Consider the following 15,789-nt stretch of genomic DNA (forward strand, 5'->3'; position numbering starts at 1 on the left):
TATAAAGTGCAAAAGAATACACAATCGTGCTTAGTGTATATTATAAATAAATGAATAAATAAAGTGCAAATTTATGATTCCATGACTGTTACTCCAATAAATATAAGAAAATCGTGAAAAGTCCACAGACTTAGATCGAATCCGATGTGATGAGTCAGTGAAAATAAGGTGCTATTAAGTCCAACGTGTATGGAACACAATCCAACGAGTGCTCAGTGATCTCTTCCCACACCTGTGTTTCAATCCATTCCAACACCCCTTTGGTAGTGCGCACTCACCGCAATAGTAAAGTATATAGGCAATAGAATGCTCACTGATATACCCCAGAGTCTTCACCTCTATTTATAGGTTCTCCCAACGTTATTCCATAGACCGATGGTTTACCAGAATAATAAAGAGAAGAAACTCCTCATTGTGCAGCATGTAGAATCCTTTTATTGAATAAAACACATAAAAAATCACTTTTAAAGATTCAAGAGTCCGGCCGGTCAAAGAAAGCCTGCACTTCCGTGTTGTGTATAGCGTGTATAGCGTTGTATCGGATAGGCCCGCCCCTGCGCGTTTCGTCACAAATGACGTCTTCGGGGGGATCGCAGGTTCACCACAATTGTTTTGTAGCGCATAACAGAAGTGAGCTTGGAGCGGTGGCTACTTTACAACACACTCCATGGGGAACAAAAGTAGCCACCCTCAAGAAGCAAGGACAGTATCAACATGAATTCAGAGTTGATTTCAGGATCTACAGCTGAGTAATACACAAATAAACTTCATTTTTGTTAATAGTTAATGTTCTTAAATGCATTTTTAAGATTTAACTCTTGTGTTTAGTGTCACTTTAAACTAGCAAAAGTGTATCAGGCATAGGGTAACAACAGGGTTGGGAGGCATGAAGTGAAAGTAGGGGTAAGTGTGCAAAGACCTGGTAAAAGAGGGGCTACAGGGGGAGTGGTGAAGTGGGTCCATAGCTGTGGTAGTCAGAAGGAGGGAGGGGTGTGCAGGTGCAGTGTTGAAAGGGGAATGCTTTTTGAAAGCATTAGATGAGAGATGGGCCTGGGTGGTGGTGAAGGCATGTTGATGAGAGGAGGGGTAAAGGCACCATGGTGAGAGGGGGGTGGTGAGAGCAGGAATGGGTAAGAGCATAGAGATGCTGTATAGTGCCTACTCTTTGAGCCCTGACTATACTGTGTAGCCTGTCTGTGCTCAGACAGCAAGCCAAGGAGGAGATGCCTACAGCAGCAGAGAAGCTGTTAGCTGATAGTCTGTCATCTCCTTAGCTAATTTTCCACTAATGCAAGTAGGCAAAAGAGAAGGTTTTGTGCTGGGAAGGAGCACTCCTATGAACATCCAGGCTGCCTGGCAGTAATATTAGAAGGGATAGGGAGGGCTGTGTACAGGGAGAGAGCCCTACAAATAAAAGGGATCTCCCTACCTCTGACTGCTTCTCAGCTAAGTAACATGACTGTGCAGACTGACCTGACCTCCTGATGGGGATCAGAAGCAGGCTTCCTCTGTTGTGGTCCTTTCAGCCTTCACATGCTTCGGATGTCTCTTTTGCAAGATTGGTTGCCCAGCCAGGCAATCTCACTTTGATCTTGGAAACTTCCTTCCCTGAATCCTAAGAGTTGAGAGTGTAAGGCTTGGGCTTTGACATGTAGTTTTACATGTAGACCTGCTGTTATTTTCTTGAGGACCTGCTCCCTTTGGGGTTTTGTTCTCCTAGGGGCTTGTCCCAGTGTTCTTTTTGTTGACCATATCAGATTATTAGTCTATTTCTCCCATATCAGGTAGTTATGTTGTTCCACCTGTTTTAGTTAGTTTTTTGGTCCACAACCTCTTACTGGTTCAAGCTCACTGTTTGAAACAGTTTATCCTCTATACAGATGAATGACCACATGTGTGTTCCTAATAATTCAGGGGTAGGGTGGAATATAAGTACTACTACCACTACTATTACCGTTACTATTAGAACTCGTTCACACCAGGGTGTTGAGTTATGTTGATCTGCATTGATCAACACAGGCTTAATTGCAAGGAGACTGAGAAAACAATTGTGTTCTGTTGCGTTGGTGTGCATTGCATAAAAATGCAGGATGTCTACATATTTTTGCAAAACAGAGCACAAAAATATGTTACAACGCACAGCAGTGCGTATATAAACACAGCAATGTGTTGTAACAATGCTGTGGGATACACATCACAAGTGACCCAACCAACCAGGTCACCACGCCGCCTGCAGAACAACTACCTTCATGCTACACCTCTGTCGATGATAGCATACCACAGCTAACCTAACGTTGAGTTATACAAGTCTTTTTGTCATTTATTGCATCCGGTGAAGTCTCACCATCCTGTCATCACCGTTATTTACACCTTGATCCAACGCGTCACTGTTCCAAAGGAAGAATACGGCCTTTCGCCCAACAACATCACCACACCACGATTTCTTTATTGTCCCTGTATTGAACCGAGTGCTTCATATGAGTTTGACATCTCATATTTCTGCCCCACTCCACCTGAGTCATTGCGTTAGGTCGTGGCGCTTTGGTCTTCTCTTTTTGTTTTTCCAGTACATACGTCGGACACCCCGGTCCGTATCCGTATATCCACCAGGAGCCGCACACCAGCGCGCAACACCTGTATTTCACTTTCCCCCGAAGAGCGCTTAAAACATTGGACTTCTTTTCATAACTTTGCACAACATACACCAGCACATGCACATTATGTGCACTATAATACCCACTTGCTAGTGTGAATGGGCCCTTATTGCTGTACAATTTCTCTGAAATTTATAGGAATTAATAATATACGCAGAAATAATTCCTCCAAGGGATGTTGTATTATGTAGGTATGAATTTCTAATTCATATACAATGTTTATGTAGCTTGATGGTGTGTTAATCAACGGATAGCAGGGAGACAAGTCAGGTGCATGAGCATAGATTTAACAGTCTGATTCATGGCAATCATCTACTTTAGCATATTAACACAAAATCACTCTTAGTGTAAAATACCTTGAAACATAGTACAAAGAATACATGGAGCTATTACTAGTCAGGTAATATTACGTTGTACTGTTAGTAGGATCTAAGGTAAAGGTGAAGGATTTCCTATTGTCAGTAAACAAAATTATACCATATACAGTACCTGCTATTTACTGCTGCTGTAAGCATCATGGAAATGCTGACTGCTTATGAAACCATTTATCATTGTCATTTATTGTCTTAAACAACTTTTAGACTTTGGTCAATACAGTAAACGGAATAGGTACTATGGTGCAAAGCAATTTTCTTGGACTCTGGTTTATCTCACTTCATAAAATGTGAATATATCTGACCGTATAGATGCATTCTCTATGTCAGGAGAACACACTGGGGTGGATTTACAAAAGGCAAATAGGCTGGTTACTTTGTAAGGGAATTTACACTTTGCAGGGAATGGTTCCCTTAGCTTAGTGAATGTGGTGAAAATGCACAAACAATACCCAATCATGTGCAATGAACATAATTTAAAAAAACAAACATTTTTATTGAACATGATAGGATGATGGAAGTCAGCATAGCCTCACCTCATTCACTACTAAGGGCAAACTTCCCTTACAAAGTGAACAACCTATGTGCCTTTAGTAAATCAACCCCACTTAATTTCAAGTATTGGCTTAAAGTGACACTAAACTCAGGAGTTAAAGGAGAACTATGGGGTCAGGGCTTTTCCCCATAGTTCTTCGAAGGGTAACGGGAGGACACAAACTAGCGTCCTCCCATCACACTAAGCTATAGCTCGCGGTATACTGAGACACCGCAGATGAAACGGATCCCGACAATTATGTCTGGATCCGCCCAGCTGCTTGAGTGACAGCTGGCTCTGCCTATCTAGAGGCAGAGCCAGCTGTAACCGCCCCCTCCCCCGTCCGTTCCGCCAGTCAGCGCTGGAGGATCGGACAGGGGAGGGGAGAATTTAAATCTTAAAAATGCATTTGAGTACCCTATTAGGGTGGCTACATTTGTTCTCCATGGTTTCTGTGTGTGTTGTAAAGTATTCACCACTTCAAGCTCAGTCCCGTGATGGACTACAATCTCAACACAAATTAGTAAACTAAACATGAGATTGTAGTCCATTATGGGAGTGACCTTTGAGCGGTGGGTACTTTACAACACACACAGGGACCATGGGGAACAAAAGTAGCCACCCTCCAGAAGGAAGGACAGTGTCGGCATGAATTTAGAAATGATTTGAGGATCTATACATGAGTGATACACAAATAAGTTACATTTCGTTAACAGTTCAGGTACTTGAATGTATTTTTAAGGTTTATTGTCACTTTAATCCACAGGTCTGTTCAGTGGTAGTAATGTAACAACCTTTACTTTTGCAACAGCAACCAGACCCCTAGGTTAACAAATGAGTGAACTATATGAAAGGGGGAATAAAGAAGGAAAGCTGCTATTAAATTTAAATAAGACCTATAATTACTTTAGCTAAATTCCAGGCAAACAACTAAGGGGGTTATTCACAAAGCTCCCAAAGCCAGCCGAGTGAATAACCCAGCCGGAGTAGAGTGAACTGAACGCTGTTCGGCTATTCACTTCTGGCTTGTATGGCTGATTTCAGCCGTACATCAAGCACAGTATACCGGTAAGGAGTGCGGTGGGATTTCTATTGAATCTGTGTGTTTGTGGACACACATACAGCTTGCTAGCACACAGAAGGGTGGCTCCATAGGGCACTGCAAGGAAAAGGAGTCACCCTTAAACAGGATATCAGGACCACTGCTCAGGGGACCAGTTGGTTCTGCAGGAAACTCAAACTTTTAAACATCAAGGAGCAACATTCATTGTAAGCGATCTAATCAGCATTTGAAATAGCTTAAACACCTATAGACTTGCATATCATTTTAAAGTGTAGTAGATGAGGAAGGGGAATGGTAGTTTTTCTTCCCTGATAAGGCATTGATCACACCTGAGTTTTTACATTTGGCATTTGAATACACAACGCATGAAACACCGGGCGGTGTGACTACTAATCCATTTCTTTCACAATGACTTATGACTGAATATGAGAGCTGACAGCTCCTGTAGTCATGAACCATTTCGCTACAGCTAAGGATCTCCGCACTTCATCGTGATTCCTCCTCCCCGGTACATCACTCAGTATGTATGCTGCCCATCAACATTCTACAGCCAGCGGAACAGCGAGGATGCCGCATGAGTCACATGACTCCGCCCACTTCAGCATCCTCTGTGGGCTCAGCAGATGCTGACAGTGAGGGGGCGGGGTGTGATCGGGGCTCTCTCTCATTCGTTCCTGTTGTGTTCTAATGACACCGCATGAATGACTTCGCGCTGTGATTGGACGGTAGTAGAACTGCTGATGAACACTCTGTAGTTGCCATCCGGCGAGTGAGGACGTAGCGCCGGGTACGTATAGAGAATTATATGGAGTGTTCCTTTATTCTGTGCTTGTATTGAGCTGTGTGTGTGTGTTCTCATCTTCTGTTCAGGGGGATCGGCAAGTCTCTGCTTGCTGGTTTACAGGCTCATGTGGGGGCACGCTGCCTGGAATATAGAGCACTCTGTGATGTACATGGAGTATGTCTGTACTGGGTCTAATATGACCAGTGCGTTCTTGATGCTGCAGAGGGCACATGGACAGGAGGTGCAGCACTCAGATCACTCTTTATGGCAGTAGGTCACACTGCCCATTCATGCTCATGGTAAGGAACAGACGTCTGTACATTGTACAGTGTTATGGTGAGTCACGTGACTGCTGCTACAATGTTACATAAGGAACCAGGGTACATCTCTGTGCAGATAATGAACTTTGTCGATAATGATCAGAACTGTGCATACAATGATCACATCTGTGTGAATAATGTTCAGATCTATGCAGCTCATGATCAGCTAATGTGCAGCTGTTTTTTTGTTTTCTTTTTCATGCACCTTTTTTTGCTAAGTTAATTTTCACCACATTCACTAACCTAAGGGAAGATCCCCTCGCAAAGTGAACAGCCTATTTGCCTTTAGTAAATCAACCCCATTGCTTGAAGAATCTCAGCTACTTTAATAAATCAGCCTGGTCTAACTATAAAGTATATCCAAGCCCAAACACAAAAGTATAGTATAACGTGCTGGTCCTTAGATGAGGTGACTCTGTTCATTTTTTTTAATGATCCTTTTCCGCCTGGCGATCCTGATGACAATGCTGTACTGTGTCTATGGAGGAGCAGCGTTGTCACCCTAGCAAAGGAAGTGTATAAAGACTGCATACAGCAAGAACTCTATTGATGATACGAGATCACAACCAAGGGAAGAGAGGCAGTTTAATCTTAAACTGCGCAAGGGGTTCTTTACTGTGCGAGTAGTAAAAGTGTGGAATTCCCTTCCACAGTCAGTAGTATCTGCTGATAGCATTGATCAATACAAGAAACTTCTTCATGCGTTTCTTAGTTTACTAAATATACCGTAGAAGGATATGGGAACCACTAGAACCAAGTATATACAGACACACACACATATACATATACATAGGTTGAACTGGATAGACCGTGTCTTTGTTCAACCTTACCTACTATGTTACTATAGAACACCTCATCTCCATTATTTAGAGGGAAGGTGTTTTGTAGTCCACAGAGATAGCCGGGAACAATGTATCTAATAAGAGATCAGCAGAGGCAGAGTTCACAGGAAATCATCAGCTAACAATATTTCTGTCATAATCAAATCAGCATTAACAGATATTGTTTTTAAATGTATCAAACAGAACGCTTTCCAAAAGGGAGCAAATAGGGTTTACATACTATCCAATGGCTTCTTTCTTGTATTTTTCTCTGTGTAATTACAGTGATGATGACTGATAGTATAAGTACATGTGTATTAATGAACTGACGGTTATAAAACCGAGCTCATTTGTTTTTTTAAGTTGTTTAGATTAATCAGATAATAACCAATAATTCAAAATAATTCCAATAATTCATCCATTTGGAAGAAAATCACCTTCTTTCCCAACTATGGGCAGTCTGTACTCTCTAGGTATTAAAGCACCACAAGTCCCAGCTAACCTTATGGCTTACTATCCATGTTAAAGTGCTATTTAAGTGATATCACAGTCCTGCAAAGCGGTGTGGGGGCGGAGACAGCCCACGCTGTCACATGAGGCTGAGCTCTCCTCCCTGCACCGCTCACTCAGCCTCCTGTGGCAGCAGGTCAGAGAGGAGAGCCGTACAAACACTCAAGGATCAGTGATCGCTGAATGTGTGTACATAATTGAGGGCATAGTATGGTTACTGTGTCCTCAATTATGAATGAATGGGAGTGATCTACATCATCCCCCTTTCATTCATGATTGTGGATATAGTAAACAAACAATGTTCTCACGTTATCAATGAACAGGAACACTGATAGAGGATTCCTGTTCATTGATAACAGGGGACACAGAAAAAGAGATTGAAGACTCTGTGTCCTCAATCTCTTTTTCCATTTTAAAAGGGAAATATAGGGGTCTGTTTACACCCCTAATATTTCCCTGAAGCCCCTAAAAGTAAAGTAAAAAATACAAATATTTAATTAAAAATGAATTCATAAATAAATATAAAAAAAGTTTATACAAAATAAACACACGTGAGCTGTTTAGTACATTGATGTTGGACGTAAAGTCTTCTATGTATATAGATATGGAGGCGGTTTGCTTCAGACACAGGTGGATCCCTATGCCTCATATTTCTCTCAGACTGTCTTGATTTTGTTTTTGCTGATGGGGGATAATTTGGCAAGAGTATGGATATTATTCCTTGATGTTTAAGCGTTTTAGTTTCCTGCAGAATCAGCTCTGGCCCTGATATCCTGTTTTAGGGTGAATCCTTTCCCTTGCAGGGTCCTATTGAGCCACCCTTGTGTGTGCTAGTAAGCAGTGTGTGTCTCTGCAAACACACAGGCACAGCAGCACAAGCTATTACCTTCCTCTTTCTACATTATACCTTCTCCAAGCTAGTAGATGGGCAGTTGCTGGAGAATGCTCTGTCACTTGTGATCTTGTACTGGACAAGAAGTTCAGGGAAGTGGAGCTGGGAGATTTAGAGCTGTTTAGAAACAATGATGACTGTAAGTGCTTTGGCAAGAATTTAAAACATTTTTTTTTCTGGGCAATGTATATTTGTTTGATGTAGATTCATTATTTTTTAAAAAGTCTGAGAGTTTAATACTTCTATAAGTCGGGCATTATATAATGGACAAGGATATTAGGTAGAATTCTAGGTATTTTTCATCTGTAGAGGAGAAAGGACTAGAAATTCTCTCTTTTTTATTGGGGAAATGGCTCCTCACGTCCAGTGACCACTTGGCACCAGGACAGGAAGTGAGAGAGAATGATCCAATTGAGATACAAATAGCAAATAACCCAACAGAGTTACGATTATCGCTATTGTGCTCTATTCAAACTATAACTGTGTGCTCATTTGTGAGATTTCACTTGTCTTTGGACCAGGAAGTAAGGAAAAGTTTCCTAACATGGAAAGCAATTAAAACCCAACAAAAAGGTTCCTGTACCTTCTTACTCTATCCAAAACTAAGAAAAAAGTTTTAGCTTCAGTTGCACTTCAAGATGTTTGTACATGGCCGTTAACTGCACTCTTATTTTGTGCTCACTAAACAATATACCAAATCGGTAGGCAACATTGGCCCTCCAGTTCTGGTGGAACTACAAATCCCATGATGCATGTGCCTCTGGGAGTCATGCCTGTGGCTGTCAGAATCTTGCTATGCCTCATGGGACTTGTAGTTTCACCACAGTTGGAGGGCCGAGGTTGCCTACTCTTAATATACCATTGTTAAGAAGCCACCCCAATATGACTTTTTATATGTGTTCACCATAACCATGATGAGAATTCAGTGTGTGCTCTTTTGTTTACTGAAATGGCGTTCATGAATAGCTATGTACAGTAATGCTATTCATGGACATACAATGAAATGAATTGATTTTCCTAATAATGGTCAGATGGGAATATGGCGTATGTGTAGGGGTTCCCATAACTTGTACAGACACCTATAGATCCATCAATGTCAAAGGATGAATTGCTTGGCCATAATAGATTTTCATGCTCAATCACTATTGCAAGGGGTTAGCTTTTGACAGTGCGGCATATTTACTTTAATATTAGAGTGTCCAAGAACATAAGGCTCCCGCGGTATGTGGGCAGAACTAACGGTATGTCTAAGCACTATTGGGGGGCTTATTTATAGCGGAGACTGGATATCACTATCCACGGGGCACTGCAGTATTTACTCCACGCTGCATACATCTGCATTTTACCGCTCATCTGTGTCTTCAAAGCAAGCAGAGTGCCATTGATTTCAGTGAATGAATCACTTTACAATGTTTTGACTGCTTTTAGCTGTACTCTGAATATGGTAATTAGCGCATTTATCAAGCCCAGGCAGTATTTCATTTCTTCTGTAAGCTGGAATGGAAGGTGGTATTATCCCTGTGTGTTCCCAACTGCCATAGAGTATAATGGAGAGGATGACTGCTTGCCAGGCCTTTCGGCAGTGGCCCAGATGTAGCCCTTTGCATGCATTTAAGTGGCCCTTGGGGCACTTTTGCTCAGATTGGCACCAACAATGGAGCTCCCACTAACACCAACAATGGAGCACTATTTCTACCTCTGATACAAATGATGGGGCACAATTCCTCTCACTGATGCCAACAATGGGGAACAATTTCTCCCACTAATACCAACAATGAGGCACAGTTACTTCCACTTTCAAAGAATGTCACCAGCACACCATGCTTAAATGTGATTAGCACCAGCATTCAATTACACGGTAATTGAATGGCATTATATTGTCATTAAATGGACTTTTGCTAATCACATTTAAGCATGGTGTGCTGGTGACATTCTTTGAAATTGTATATGATCATGATCGTATCATGGTGCCATCTGTGGTCACTACAAGCACCCACCTGTGTTCACAGGTTATCTATGGAATCCGGTAAGGAGTGCCGCAAGATAGACTTATTTACAGTTACTTCCACTGACACCACTGATAGGCCACTATTTCTCCACTGACACCAGCAATGGAGCACTATTCTTTCCTCCTAATGACACCAGTAATGGGACACTGTTCCTTTTACTGACATTAACAATGGGGCACTTATTCCCCTCCCCACTGATCACAGGTAATACGCCATTTTTAACCACTGAGTCTGGCACATTGTTTATTTACGCTGACATCAGGGGACTTTTTACTCCCACTGTCCACAGTCTGTCCCTCCCTAAAGTCTTAAGGCCGTTTCTTTAGGACATTTGGGGGTCCCTTCTTCAAGGAGACAATCTCTCAGTCATACTCAGTGCCATGCAGGTATGCTAGCAATATCCAGCCAGCTCACAGAACCAAAATGTAATTTGGTACAAAACAGGCTTTATTATTTGGATGCCGGTGAGGTGCTGATCTGTCTCGCTGGGGCTGATGTAGTAGGAGAGGTTGTTATACTTTAAAATAATTTATCTTCAATTTCTTTAATAATCTTTTTTTTTTTACATTTTCTTTAGAAACATGGTGGACCATATAGATGTACCAACAATGTCTACGAAGTTGCAGAATACACTGATTCATTACCACAGTATTCCTGAAGATGAGTGGAGTGTTGCTAAAAAATCAGTAAGCTTCCTAAAATCAATGTAATCTCCTGCACACAGGCTGAGAACCAGCTTTTCATCTGCATGGAGAGAAAATACCAAATGGGACCTTTACTCACAAGAGTAATAAATGCAGTGAGAAATGCAATTACATGATAAGACTTTCAGTGAACTTCTTCACTTTCCAGTCCCTGCAGTACCATCAATTAAGGATGATTTATATTCCTATGTTGGCTGTGAAATGGATTAAGAATTTTACTTTTGGTCAAAATAACAGTAGCTTTATTGACTTAGTATGGTGCAAGCCATAGCAAGCTTTTGAAGGACAAGGCCCCTTCATAAGACTGGCTATTCTTCAGTCTTGTAGGGCCAAAGGAAATCTCACCGCTCCAATTCCTTAACCACCATCAGGACTCCCCAGGTGCTGGTCTAATAGGTATGTCTCCACCTTGGAATGTAGTAGTATACGAACAGACTGCAGAGGTTGTAACTGGTTGGGGGTGTGCAGTGCTGGCATTTGTTGCTTTATACACTGTTTTCACTGTTATACTGAATTTGCCTTGAACTTGAATAAAGTCTGAAGTATTGGAACTCTTTGGATAGCGTGGTCTGTTCGTATACTACTATTCTTCAGTCTTGTAGAGCATCTTTGGAAATGACCTTAACGTGACACTAAACTGAGGAATTAAAGTAGTAGTAGTACCTTAAAGGAGAGTTAAGAGGTGAGTGAAAATCACTCATCCTCATAGTTTGAGCCGACGTGTGACAATGAAACTGTCACACGTCGGCTCAATAGATTGGGAAGTGAGCGAACACATACCGTCGCTCGCTCACTTCTCGATCATCTCCCTGCAGAGAGCAATGACTGTCAATCACGGTTCCCTGCAGGGATTCCCCCCTCCCCACTCCGGAGGAACGGACAAGGGGAGGGGGCAGGTACAGCTGCCTCTGCTTCTAGATAGGCAGAACCCGCTGTCACTCACGTAGCTGGGTGGATCTCGACAGTAATGCTGGGATCCGTTCCGGCTGCGCCGGTCTCACTATACCGCGAGCTGTAGCTTGCAATATACTGAGCTTAGGGTAACGGGAGGACGCTAGTATATGTCCTCCCGTGACCCTTAAGAAAACTATGGAGAAAAACACTTACCCCATAGTTCTCTTTTAACTATTGACAAAAATGTATCTTATTTGTGTATCAATCAGCTGAATTCATGATGATGCTGTCCTTCCTTCTGGGGGGTGGCTACTTTTGTTCCCCCTGTGTGTGGGAGTTTATTTATTTGTCCTATTAAAGCTGAACTACAAGTATAAACACATTTTTTTTTGGTCCACTTACACCAACAGCACAGCCCACTATTAAGCATTAAAGCTGAAATTTGATTAAAATTTGTGTTGTAGATACAGCACCAGGGACATAACGTACCTCTAATGAAGTGGATCCCATGTTCTCTTGGCTGCTGCTTACTGTAGATTTTTTTACCGACCCGAAGTGCAGGAGTTCGACTCAGTCGATCCAACATCTGGATCGGCTGAGCAGAACCTCCGGCAGGCTTCTCACTGCTGTTCGGCCTATTCTTAAATATGCCGAATAGCAGTGAGTGAATAGCCGAATGCCACTGAGCGGCATTCGGCTCGGCTGTTCTCCTCGGTCCCTCAGAGGCTGCCCGGCGGCTCTGCTGCTGTAAAAAAAAAACAGAAAAAAAAACTCTCCCAGGCGCTCTGGGAGCCTCCCGCTCCCGGCCGCCCAGGAGAGAAACACTGCTGTGTCTTTTTTTCTTTATTCTGACACGAACTATCTCAGAATAGAAAAAAATAAAGAATTTTCCCATAGAAAAGCATTGGGACATTACTATTGGCTGCTTCAATTTGCAATAGCCAATAGTAAACTAGCATTGTACCCGCCCTCTGCTGATGGACCTGATGGGGAACTGCAGCAGAGGGCGGGTACAATGCTAGTTTACTATTGGCTATTGCAAATTGAAATAGCCAATAGTAATGTCCCAATGCTTTTCTATGGGAAAATTCTTCTTTTTTTTCTTTTTCTATTCTGACATTGTGAATAGCCCGTACAGAACCCCTTCGGTTCTACTGAACCGAAGGGGTCCTGGGGCCGAAGCTAGCCGAAGGATCGGCCGAAGCTACGGCCAGATCCTTCGGCAGCTTCATGAATAGACCCCTAAGTACCATACTTGGTACAAGTACAGTTACTTTTCCTGCTCCAAGACTAGACTAGGGAAAAATTCAAAAGTTAGGCGGCAGGTGTCATTTTTAGGGAGCACACGGAGCTCCTGGGATTTGTGCATCCCTGTTTTAATGTATGATTTTCTTTTCTATAAATATATATCAGGGACACACTGATACCATTTTTTCAAGTACAAGTATTGATACTTGTGCAAGTACTCACAGATACAAGGACTGATACATTTTTGCTTATTGTCATGTGACAGTTTTTCTAAAACAATACAGACTAATGATTTCAGGACAGTGGTGGAACGCCAGAACTAGGTCCCAGCTTCAAAGCTTCAACTGCTGCGACCCTGGTAGTTCTCGTGAAAATGCCAAGTATCGGCACTGGTATCTGAACTGGTACGTGAACATCCCTAGTAAGCAGCTGCCAGCAGAACATGGGGCACACGTCATTAGAGGTAAGTTATGTCCCTGGTACTGTATCCACAACACAAATTATAACAAAACTTCAGATTTAAATAAAAGCTTCTTTTAAAATAAATGCCAACTAAAATTTACTCTAATTCATGGTCCCTTCATCTTCTATCCTGCCGGTTCCAGTTGTGACAACCGGTCCGCTGTATGCCATTCTCCGATTAGTCTGATTGAAGAACCTAGACCGTGGACTAAGGTAAGTTTTATGGGGTGTGAGAACCTTTATTATACACAAGAGATTGCTTCGGAGGTGCCCGTGTGTGTAGAGAGAATAGAGATTCTACTTGGTCATAGTTCACCATTAAGTACATTGTAAGTAAATCTTATGGTGTTAGAGGCACTTAAAGGAGAACTATGAGATGAGTGATTTCCACTCACCTCATAGTTCTAGCCGACCTGTGACAATGAGACTGTCACAGATCGGCTCAGTAACTCACTATTACAAATGTATATTTTTATATTTCTATATAATATGCATAGCCTTTGTTTGGTACTTTTTGTGAAAGCATATCTAGCTGTGTTATTTTTTTTTTTTTTTTTACACCATGTCATATGATACTTGAATCAGTATGGCTGACCTTGGCTTGTCTGCTTTGCAGAGTGATGTAACCGTGTGGCGAAAACCATCTGAGGAATTTGGAGGCTGCCTGTGAGTATTTCCCAAGGATAAATATTGTTCATATGTGTATTTGTTTTAGAAATGTTTCCTGCTACATACATTCTGTATATGTAATTACAGATGTTATCACTCCTGCAACTTTCATACCAGGAAATGCGTCACCTAATAGACTGTATCACCTTGTCCTTGAGTATACAATGTTTGTGAACATTGTTACATCGCTATTTAAAGGGCTATTCTACTTTCCTATAGATTTAGTTCTTTTTATAGCTATTACCAGGTAAAATAAATAGATACATTGACTGAGGCCAGATAAATTGAGCCAGGTGAGTCATGGAATATAAGTGTTCAGGGACCTGCCTTATCTTGGCTTCCAGAAAGCTTTAACTTTCAATGTAAACCTGCTACAGACCTGAACAATTCCAAATAAGAGCCCAGTAAAAAGTTCCATGAGCAGTGGTTATTATCAGCAAAAGGGCTTATTCATTCGGGCATGTGCGTCCAAGTGCGGACAACCATACCCCCAACGAATGTGCATGTGACCGTGTGTAGCCACATCCTCCCATAGGGAAGTACAGGCTGCTGTGTGCAATTACACACAGCACCTGTCACTTAAAGGGGTTCTAAACTCTCCCGTTTTTTTGCCTATATCTACTGCTATCAAGCAGTAGATATAGGCAAACAGTTAAAAAAAAAAAAAAAAAACGCTAAAACAGCGGTTTAAACTTCCCTTTTTTTCTTTGCGCGCCCCTGCGCCGAGAATCAGGAACTGCTCGTGCGGCCGCAAAGGATCTTGGGCGGGCGCATGCGCAGTTCTGATTCTCGTCCGGGAGACAAGCAGAGACGCAAGGTAAGTCTATGGACGCGTGCACCCGCATGCAGACACCGCTGGATCAGAAGTGCCTGCAAGCAGAGAAGAGTCAGCGCTGGATCGGAGACCCGCCGCACAGCTGGAGGGACAGATGAAAACATCAGGAAAGAAGAAGAAGATCGGAATAAGAGACATCATTTGAGGTAAGTGCTGACATTAACATGGGGGGAGGGGGGAAAAATTTGACTTTAATGTCACTTTAAGGCGTCTTTTGGGCATGCAAACCGTATGGGGGTATTTGTAAAAAAAAATTTTTTTAAATCGCGCTTGCGAATGTATAAGATTTTTGCAGTCGTGAATAATACCCGTAATGTTTTGATTATGGGTGACATTTATTTTCTGGATATTTAAGTTGCCTTTTCGCAGGGTAAATCTATATTCCCTAACATTCAATCCTAAGAGAAAATAGCCTTAACCCCTTTGTGACGGGAGACGTACACTGTACGTCCAGCCACAAAGGGACCAAATGACTTGTCACGTACACTGTACGTGACGAGTTATTTGCTTCTTTAGAGGGCTGTTAAACGCTGAGAATCAGCTTTTAACATTCATTAATGGCTGCCCTTACTACAGAGGCATTCATTAATGAAAGGGTTAACCTTTTTCAGACACCCGATACCTTAATATCGGGTGTCTGAGAGTCACAGCAGAGCGGACACACATGCCGGCTTTTGCCGGCATTCTGACAGCTCGTATAGATCGAGAGAGATATCTCTCTCAAGCTATACTGGCTTTTTTTTTTTTTCATGAATAGATACATAATATGTCTCTTCCTATAATGTATCTATTCCTGAAACAAGAATGTTTCAGTTTGCTGATCGTTGTTGCAACAATCAGAAAACATTTAGTGACAGCTGAATCCTGAACTGCTGCAGGATCAGTGTCACTAACTTATTATCAGCTGTTCTGAAGTTTGAAGCAGCCTGATAATAACCAAAAATGTATTAATGTATCAAGCAGTAACAGTGAGATTAATTCACAATGACTGTTTGATATAATTAAATAAATAAAA

General features: G+C 42.0%; 1 protein-coding gene across 1 annotated transcript in view; it reads left to right on the forward strand.

Moving 5' to 3' along the window:
• The first annotated feature begins 5,355 nt into the window (after window positions 1–5,355).
• Window positions 5,356–15,789, forward strand: part of STARD4 (StAR related lipid transfer domain containing 4) — a 23,496-nt gene continuing 13,062 nt past the window's right edge. Inside the window, exons 1-3 of the mRNA XM_018563769.1 lie at window positions 5,356–5,413; window positions 10,540–10,648; window positions 13,887–13,936. Of these exons, the coding sequence (XP_018419271.1) occupies window positions 10,544–10,648; window positions 13,887–13,936 (155 nt within the window). The 5' untranslated portion in view covers window positions 5,356–5,413; window positions 10,540–10,543. The remainder of the gene's footprint in view (window positions 5,414–10,539; window positions 10,649–13,886; window positions 13,937–15,789) is intronic.

This window comes from Nanorana parkeri, unplaced genomic scaffold, assembly GCF_000935625.1.
Source record: "Nanorana parkeri isolate BGI_ZX_2015 unplaced genomic scaffold, ASM93562v1 scaffold693, whole genome shotgun sequence".
Taxonomy (NCBI): domain Eukaryota; kingdom Metazoa; phylum Chordata; class Amphibia; order Anura; family Dicroglossidae; genus Nanorana; species Nanorana parkeri.